Source organism: Sinocyclocheilus grahami, unplaced genomic scaffold (genome assembly GCF_001515645.1).
Source record: "Sinocyclocheilus grahami isolate Dianchi unplaced genomic scaffold, SAMN03320097.WGS_v1.1 scaffold367.1, whole genome shotgun sequence".
NCBI lineage: Eukaryota > Metazoa > Chordata > Actinopteri > Cypriniformes > Cyprinidae > Sinocyclocheilus > Sinocyclocheilus grahami.
Window position 1 is genome coordinate 218,447 of NW_015505546.1, and position 9,506 is coordinate 227,952.

Here is a 9,506-nt window from a genome sequence, read left to right on the forward strand (position 1 = left end):
CTACAAAAAGGAGACAACAACGGAACAGGAGAAGATGGCATTCTTTCAATCTTCAAGGACTTGTACCACGGCGGATCAACATTGTTTGTTGCGGACAACTACTGATGTATAATGCTATGTAGTATAATAAATGATAAGACACTTGTTCTTTGCTTTGTTTTATTTTATATAAGAAGGTGTAACATTAAAATATATTAAAGTGCACATAAACACACACAAAACTCAAGTACATATGGAGGGAGGGGTTCTTGCAGACCAATCACAGCGCTTGCGGTCTGCGTAGAATTGACGTGCTGTTAGATTTCTGGAGAGGTGCACGTCAGGCTACGGCGTAGGGTGTGCGTCTGTGCGTAAGCTGCGGCGTAGGGTGTGCGTCTGTGCGTAAACTGCGGCGTAGGGTGTGCGTAAGCTGCGGCGTAGGTCCGACGCAGAAGTATAAATCAGCCTTAAATAGGCTAATTAACAGATTAACTAAAGGAAAGGAGAAGACTGAGAGATATTCTGCTGAGTTTGGCAGGCTATTTGTATGGCGCTGCGCTCTACGAAAGTCCACGGAAAGGAAACCGAGATGACAGAAATGAAAGTAAGCACACTGCAGTCTCGAATGATCTGTATGACCAAAAATGACGGAATATTTTTGTTTGTTTGTTTCCGCTGTTCGATCGCGCCGGCGCCTCACGCGCACACACAGCCTACATCTTTGCAAACGTTGCAGCCTGGTCATTTATTTTTAATAATAAAAAAAAATTAATTTAAGGAACAATAACACACAATAAACAACATTAAAATAAGAAAAGAAAAAGATAGAAGAACAAATTACAACAAACAAAAAACAATTGCCAGGGGGAGAAAAGTATAAAACTTCAAAACAAAAATACAAGATATACATGCATACATACATACACTTGTACGTATATATAAAATCAAATAAATATATTGTAAAGTTCACAAACTTTCAAAGTTCTTACAGCTTTCTTATTCACAGAGTCTCTGATACTGTCAATATATATAAATATTTCAGTCAACAAAACCATAAAATTGGGTTTTTTATTGGTAAATTTACACTTATCAGAATGAAATACAGTCAGTCAACCAAACATATAGATGCACTGGTTAATTTCAATAGTGCGTACTGCGTACAATCCGTGCCGTTCAGTCTGAGCTCGGGCCAAACACACACTTGCTCATGTGACAAGTTTTTCAAGTGTTGTCCTTTAATGGATTTATATTAATGCATACATTAAAAGTTGGAAAATTATTAAAAAAACATAAAATTGTAATTCCAAAAACGGAGCTTTGTGCGATAACCGGTATGTTTTCCCGAACCTTTTAGTATTGGTTTTATATTATAATGTCATGTAATTAAATTGTTTAATTAATTTAAATGGTAATTTTTTTTTTTTTTTAATTCCTAGAATTTAAGCCTTGTGCAACACAAAGGGCATATATTTATGTCTATCTGAGTTAGTTTGGGCTCAAAACATAAAAGCCGCAAAGAGTTTAATTGGCAAAAAACCCGAATGTCTAACGAACGTCAAACTAACTTTACCGCCGTTTGAATTAGCCTAATTTTGGCTTGTTTAGCAACTTATATTTTTCATTATTTTCTTCTGAAACCGTTCAAAATAGGCTAGGTATTGTGTTTATTGTTTGTACATTATAACACTTTATCTACCGGTGTTATTTATAAATGTAATAATGCGGTTTGTGCTTATCTGTGTCTAACCTAAACTACAACGTAGCATTAATGTAGACCTACATACCGGTATCTAAATATGATTTTATAATTTTATGCTATATAGACCTACCACATTAACCTCCACTGGGTGTAGAATGAGCAGCCAGCAATAAACTACATTTTGGCATTTTATAACACTTCTTTTGGTGAAAGTAACTCAAAAGTAGTGTAATGCATTACAATTCAGAGATAGTAATATTGTAATGTAACTAAATACTTTCAAAAGACAGTAACTAGTAATATATAATGTATTACATTTTGGAAGTAACTTGCCCAACACTGCCCGGTTGTAAGGAAGCTTGTAAATGAACTAATTTCTCTAGCCAATGCTGTCAGGTCACGTGACAAAAGAACGAACGATTCGAAAGACTCGAGAGATGAACTAATCAATGCTCTTTCCGGCTCAGACTGCATTGGTTAAAGCCAGAGCCACAGAAAGAGAGAGTTGCATCAACGCCAATCCAAACGCTCGATCGTCACGTGATTAACGTAGACCTCAAATAGTTCCAGGAAGTTCATAGCGGGCAAGTGCAATACATTGAGTTAGAGAGACAGAACTGTGATTTTTGGTAATTAGTAGACAATAAAATAATGTATTTACATTATTTATCAAATAATGTATACGTAGTATATATATGTAGTTATATTAGTGTTTGAGGATTAATGTGGTCAGCTATCCTTACCTGCCTTGTTAACATATTTTAGGCTTAAGTTACCAAACGACATCGTGGTCTTCTGCCAAGGTAACTTCAGCCTCTCTATATAAATATAATTATATGTGTGTGTGTTCTTACAACTTGCTTGTTAGTCAAGTTCAATCACAAATATACCCGTTCATTGTCGTTTTACTAATCTCATGGTAAATGTTAAGTTTGTTGTCTTAGAAAATTCATTCCAAATAAATGAAGATATTTTAAGTGAAAACTAATCTTGTTTAATGTTTTTGATTCTTGTGCACCCCTCAGTAAATAATATATAAAAATATATTTGTAGTATATTCCAATTTCAAACAACTTAAAACATTTTTACACCTTTAATCATATATTTTATGTATGTTGACTTTTGTTACGCACTTATTTACAGCAATCGATTTATACATTTATAATAAACTATAAAGCATGTTGTCCTTAAACAGTCTCCACTATAGTTTGCTGTGCTGCATTATGAGTGCTCGTCACTCACAGAAAGGAGTGTGAATGTATGGTTTCCCTACTGATCTGGAGAGGAGGGGAAAAATGATGCATCACGTTTTGTTCAATTGACATTTATTTGTATAGCACTTTTTAAGATACACATTGTTTCAAAGCAGCTTTACAGAAAATGAATGTTTCTACATTACTTTGGCACAGTTACACCTGTTAACAGAACTCTTATTGGTAATGTTCATATGGCAGAAATGTTCTAAAATTAGGCTATACAAATCATGCAGTTAAGTAACGTCATGTATTCAGAAACAGTTAAATATATACAGAAACAATTAACAAATTAAAGCAATTCACTTAGGTCCATCTGCATCCTTTGCAATATATCCAAGTCTATTAAATAACTCCCCACCAGCAAAATCACTTTTAAAAGCCTTAATTACACAACGATGGATGAAACTGCATGAAGAGAATGAATAACATCCCGTAAATCTACTAATTAAGTGAGGAATAATCTGTTTTAATGCACAGGGTAATTTGATTAGCTGTGCTGATAATATACTCTTTTGTTCTATAAATGTCTTGCCTTTTAAAAGTTCATCACAGCGGTCTCTTCTGCTGCATATCTACGGCGCTGATAGTATGAGCGCTAACATCCGGGAACTATTGAGCGGCTCCACGATCCGCCATTGCTGTAAAAAACTGGTCCATTGGAGTGAACGGAGTTGTCGCAACTCTCTCTCTCTCTCTCTCTATCTCCGGCTCTGGTTAAAGCCATAGCTTATGGGGCTGTCACGTGATGAACGAACGACTCAACCCGAAGACTTGTCAGAGAAGAGGTGAGGTGAGCTAATCATGGACTGAAGGCCCAGGTAAGTTTACAATGAATTAATCTTTTCTGTTTCTTATAGCACTTTTGTATTGTTTGTAGTGTGATCAGCGTTTGCGTAAGTAGTAGATGTGTTAGGGAAGTAACACGTAACATTTGAATTATATTTTGCTAAAATGAACGAAATGACTCGAAAAAAGATTCGTTCATTTTGCTGAACGAGACTCAAAGGTCAGAGTCGGTAAAATGATCCGAACTTCCCATCACTACCAACCACACACTTAAATAAGAAACCGCAGGAGAACACAAAAAGAACGTGCGACTTTCGACCGGACAGCGGCTGGTCTCCCGGCGAACCTGCCGATTGGTTGTCTGTCCAGCGCACCCGACTACCAAAGCTCTTTCTCATTGGCTATTGTAGAGAAGAGCAGGCCAGTCTATGAACCGATTGGTGCGTTTGGTCGTGTTACGCTGTTTTCTGTCCGGCTGTCACGTCGTTGGATGGGAAATATATAAATTGCACAAACGAAAGCATGCCCTTTTGATTTGATTAAAAATATATCGCCATCGCCACATTTCAAAAATATTATTATCTTTGATATTTATGTATTTTGAATGTGTTTTTGTGTTTTGCTTCTCACGACCATGGGAGTATATTACCTTATTTGGTATTCCCTAAATAGAGAACACTACCCAGACTAGCTGCACTTCACAGAGAATTACTAGTAGATGGTGAAATAACTTCTTGGACGCTGATGTGGGTTCGTGGAGCTTTGCGAATGCTTATATAATTAGTGCGTGCATTCATTGCATCGGTTTGGTGGGACCCTGCATTGTAACGTTCATGTACACGTCTGTGTCACCATGTCATGTAAATCACAATACTCTTGCATGTTGTCTATTGGTTTTCACTTATTTCTTTCTTTGACTCCACAGTGTGAAAATCTGTTGGAGCAGCATGTCAGTGGAGAATGTTGCAGCAGCACCTCCTCCTCCTCCACCTCCACCTCCTTCACTGGCTCGCTCAGTGTCCAGCAAGAAGAAGCTTTACCAGGCTTTAGCAGAGGGAAGGGCCCCTGTGGAAGGGGACCAGGAAGAGGCCAGAATTATTCTAGGACAGAGAGAAAGCAGGTGAGTACAAACTACAATTTTATACTCGGAATACTTTTTTTTTTTTTTTTTTTTTTTAAAAACACGATTTTTATACCCCCAATTTTTTTTTTTTTTTTTTTTTTTTGTACAATCACGATTTCATCATTTCTCAACATTTCTCCATGAAGTTTTAGGAAGGATCTGCAGTGGTTGCTGTTCAATAAGTATGTGCCTTCACTTATTCAAGATGGTCCACAGTAAGTTTCCGTAAAAATACCTAATGGTTAATGTTGATATTTTAGAGAGCAGGGTGGCTGATATATACAGTTGTGGTCAAATGTTTACATACACCTTGCAGAATCTGCAAAATCTTAATTGTTTTACCGAAATAAGAGGGATAACATGAATTTTGTATGATCCATTTTATTTTGGAAAAATGATCGTTTTGCAGATTGCAAAGGTGTATGCAAACGTTTGACCACAACTGTATGTATGTATGTGTGTATATATATATATATATATATATATATGTGTGTGTGTGTGTATACATCTATGATATCACACTATTTCATTTAAAGATAGCAAAAACATGTGCTGCAATAAAATGTATAATTCTGTATTATAATATTTACTAAATTAGAAAAAAATAATTTGAAATCGAATCAGAATGGGGGAAATCATTTGAATTTGATAAAAAAATAAACCTGGAAATCATAGAGATTAATACTAAGCAACTTATTGATTATGTAATGATTATGTAATCCTATTATAGTATTTTGCATAAATAAAGAAACCGTTACAAATATAAAAAAAATGAAGTAAGCATTGTAACCAACAGTGTGCTCAAATATGGTGCTGTAAGTCTGTTCAAAATGGGAATCATATTCTACACTTCTTCTATAAATTTGTCACCAAGGCAACAATTTTCATTTAGTTTAACTTGATGTTCTAAAATAACAATCTAAAACTGTATTAAAAATTATACACACACACACACACACACACATATATATATATATATATATATATATATATATTTTAACAAAGTAATACAAATGACAAAAACGCAACAAAATTGCAACAATTTTAACTAAATTTAAAATCCAAACGGAAAATCTAAAAATAAAAACTAATTCAAAATATTAATTAAAAACTATAATAGTATCTCAGTGATACTAAAATAACACTGATAAAGTGAAGAGCTGAAAAGATCTGTTAATGCAAATTTTACATAGTGTACACAGCGAATATGACATAAATATTCTGACACTTACTGGCCAAACAGAAAAACCTACCTGCCTTGACAATATATCGGTCCATTGGTGTTGTTTTTCTGTCTGTGTGGCTGCATGTTTGTGCAGTGCTGGATGATATATCCTTGCTCTTATGTATCTTCAGATGTGGTCTTGTGGCCTTATGGATGGCGACTCATCTTCTGCAGCCTCCTAAGACGGTGGTGCTGGAGACACTGGTCCAGATGGCAAAAGACAACGGCTACACTGAACAAGGGGAAATGTTTTCTGGTATTTGGTAAACCACTACTTTCAAATGTAACTGTCATACGTGGACTAAATGCAACTTAGTGGAATTAAGCATTAACATGTTGAAGAAACAGGAACTAGTGTTAAAGGGTTAGTTCACCCAAAAATGAAAATTCTGTCATTAATTACTCACCCTCATGTCGTTCCAAACCTGTAAGACCTCCGTTCATCTTCGGAACACAAATTAAGATATTTTTGATGGAATCTGACAACTCTCTGACCCTCCCATAGACAGCAAGGGTACAACCACGATCAACGTCCAGAAACGTAGCAAGGAGATCGGTAAAATAATCCATGTGACATCAGGGGTTCAACCGTAATACTACGAAGCTACAAGAATACTTTTTGTGCGCAAAAGAAAAGAAAAAAAAAACGACTTTATTCAACAATTCATCTCCTCCGCGTCACCCAAGCGCCATTTTGGAGAGTATACACTGAACGCAAACAGCGTATGTTGTTCTGTGTCAGCCGTACCACACAAGTGCTACTCTACACTGCTCAAAACTCGCGTTTGAATCATCAGTGGCAAATTCTTTAAATATGAAAACGTACTTACAGTCTGTGAGTCAGAACAGTCGGGATTGTAGTCTACTCTCCCAGGATCAGGAAACAGTCCTCCATAAAATGTGCTGCACACATCTGAATATTTGGGTTGAACTGTTCTGGAACAGTGTTGTAAATACAACTTAACCACTGATTTTTAGTTGTGTCCTCTTTTGGAAGACCAAACAAAGTAGTTTCGCTTTCACAACGAAACACACCCAAACGGAAAATCTAAAAATAAAAACTAATTCAAAATATTAATTAAAAACTATAATAGTATCTCAGTGATACTAAAATAACACTGATAAAGTGAAGAGCTGAAAAGATCTGTTAATGCAAATTTTACATAGTGTACACAGCGAATATGACATAAATATTCTGACACTTACTGGCCAAACAGAAAAACCTACCTGCCTTGACAATATATCGGTCCATTGGTGTTGTTTTTCTGTCTGTGTGGCTGCATGTTTGTGCAGTGCTGGATGATATATCATTGCTCTTATGTATCTTCAGATGTGGTCTTGTGGCCTTATGGATGGCGACTCATCTTCTGCAGCCTCCTAAGACGGTGGTGCTGGAGACACTGGTCCAGATGGCAAAAGACAACGGCTACACTGAACAAGGGGAAATGTTTTCTGGTATTTGGTAAACCACTACTTTCAAATGTAACTGTCACACGTGGACTAAATGCAATTTAGTGGAATTAAGCATTAACATGTTGAAGAAACAAGAACTAGTGTTAAAGGGTTAGTTCACCCAAAAATTAAAATTCTGTCATTAATTACTCACCCTCATGTCGTTCCAAACCCGTAAGACCTGCGTTCATCTTCGGAACACAAATTAAGATATTTTTGATGGAATCTGACAGCTCTCTGACGCTCCTATAGACAGCAAGGGCACAACCACGATCAACGTCCAGAAACGTAGCAAGGAGATCGGTAAAATAATCCATGTGACATCAGGGGTTCAACCGTAATACTACGAAGCTACAAGAATACTTTTTGTGCGCAAAAGAAAAGAAAAAAAAAACGACTTTATTCAACAATTCATCTCCTCCGCGTCACCCAAGCGCCATTTTGGAGAGTATACACTGAACGCAAACAGCGTATGTTGTTCTGTGTCAGCTGTACCACACAAGTGCTACTCTACACTGCTCAAAACTCGTGTTTGAATCATCAGTGGCAAATTCTTTAAATATGAAAACGTACTTACAGTCTGTGAGTCAGAACAGTCGGGATTGTAGTCTACTCTCCCAGGATCAGGAAACAGTCCTCCATAAAATGTGCTGCACACATCTGAATATTTGGGTTGAACTGTTCTGGAACAGTGTTGTAAATACAACTTAACCACTGATTTCTAGTCGTGTCCTCTTTTGGAAGACCAAACAAAGTAGTTTCGCTTTCACAACGAAACACACAGCGTCACAAATGGCGGGCTAGAGTGAGGAGCGTCTGGCGGGCTTGCGGCAACCACATGTGACGACCCCGGGCTGGACTCCGCTTCATCCACGGTGAAAGCCGATCCGGCGAGCGACAGTCCGAAGTTGGTGTATTTCCCAGTGAAACTGGCCAATGGCGTTCAAGCGGGCGAAATATGAGGGGCTCCCACTCTATATAAAGCAGCGCTTGTACGTCATCTATTCAGAATCTTGACTTTTCAAATGTAACTGTCATACGTGGACTAAATGCAACTTAGTGGAATTAAGCATTAACATGTTGAAGAAACAGGAACTAGTGTTAAAGGGTTAGTTCACCCAAAAATGAAAATTCTGTCATTAATTACTCACCCTCATGTCGTTCCAAACCTGTAAGACCTCCGTTCATCTTCGGAACACAAATTAAGATATTTTTGATGGAATCTGACAACGAAACACACAGCGCCTTCACGACATGGTGGCGGCAACAACAATAATACAGTGAGAATAAAAGTTACGCCTTTCTTTGCGTGAACATTTGGGCGGGCATTATGCAAAGCTTCACACATCGTGACATAGATATGTGGGGGCGTGTTAGAACGAGCCGTTTTAGGTAGGTGTGGCTGACTCTTAACTTTTATAAAGAATATCTCTTTGGATTTGAGACTTTAGTCTTTGCAACTTTACAGATCTTCTTTATGCACCAAGAGCTTGTAACACTTCAAAGAGAAAGGAAAAATTTTAATCGCATCATATGACCCCTTTAATGACAGAATTTTCATTTTTGGGTAAACTATCCCTTTAAGAGTATTTGTGGCTTTCTAAACAGGAGACTCTAAATGCTACAATGTTTGTTTGTTTTTTCTGTTTTGATTTAGCTAGTGATATGGCCAAGCTGGCAGAGGAAGTGTGTGGCTGCAGAGTTCAGAGGTTATCAGGAGGCATGATGGGAGAAAACACTGCTGTCATTCTTAAACACCTCGCTGGCGGGCAGCCTGTTCTTGTACCGTATCTTTAATGATTACATATTTGTTTTCATTTGCTCACAGTTTTCTGAAATCATTTCATTTTATTTATTATATATCACTACTAGGCCACTTTTTGTTTGTTTTTTTGCTTTTTTCTGAAATGTTTATACTTTTTTTTTTTTTTTTTTTTTTTTTTTTTTTTTTTCCCCCGGTTTTTTTTTTTTTTTTTTTTTTTTTTA

At 36.8% G+C, this 9,506-nt stretch overlaps 1 protein-coding gene across 12 annotated transcripts in view; it reads left to right on the forward strand.

The window, feature by feature from the left end:
• The first annotated feature begins 3,700 nt into the window (after positions 1–3,700).
• actmap (actin maturation protease) overlaps positions 3,701–9,506 on the forward strand; it is a 7,494-nt gene continuing 1,688 nt past the window's right edge. For 2 of the 12 annotated variants that reach the window (XM_016230285.1, XM_016230284.1), the window contains exons 1-5: positions 4,196–4,561; positions 4,646–4,840; positions 4,990–5,058; positions 6,200–6,324; positions 9,178–9,307. In XM_016230285.1, the coding sequence (XP_016085771.1) occupies positions 4,554–4,561; positions 4,646–4,840; positions 4,990–5,058; positions 6,200–6,324; positions 9,178–9,307 (527 nt within the window). In that variant the 5' untranslated portion in view covers positions 4,196–4,553. Of the gene's footprint in view, positions 3,753–3,954; positions 4,161–4,195; positions 4,581–4,641; positions 4,841–4,989; positions 5,059–6,199; positions 6,325–9,177; positions 9,308–9,506 lie in introns of those variants that run through there. The other 10 variants (XM_016230288.1, XM_016230293.1, XM_016230295.1 and 7 more) reach the window with 10 other exon arrangements.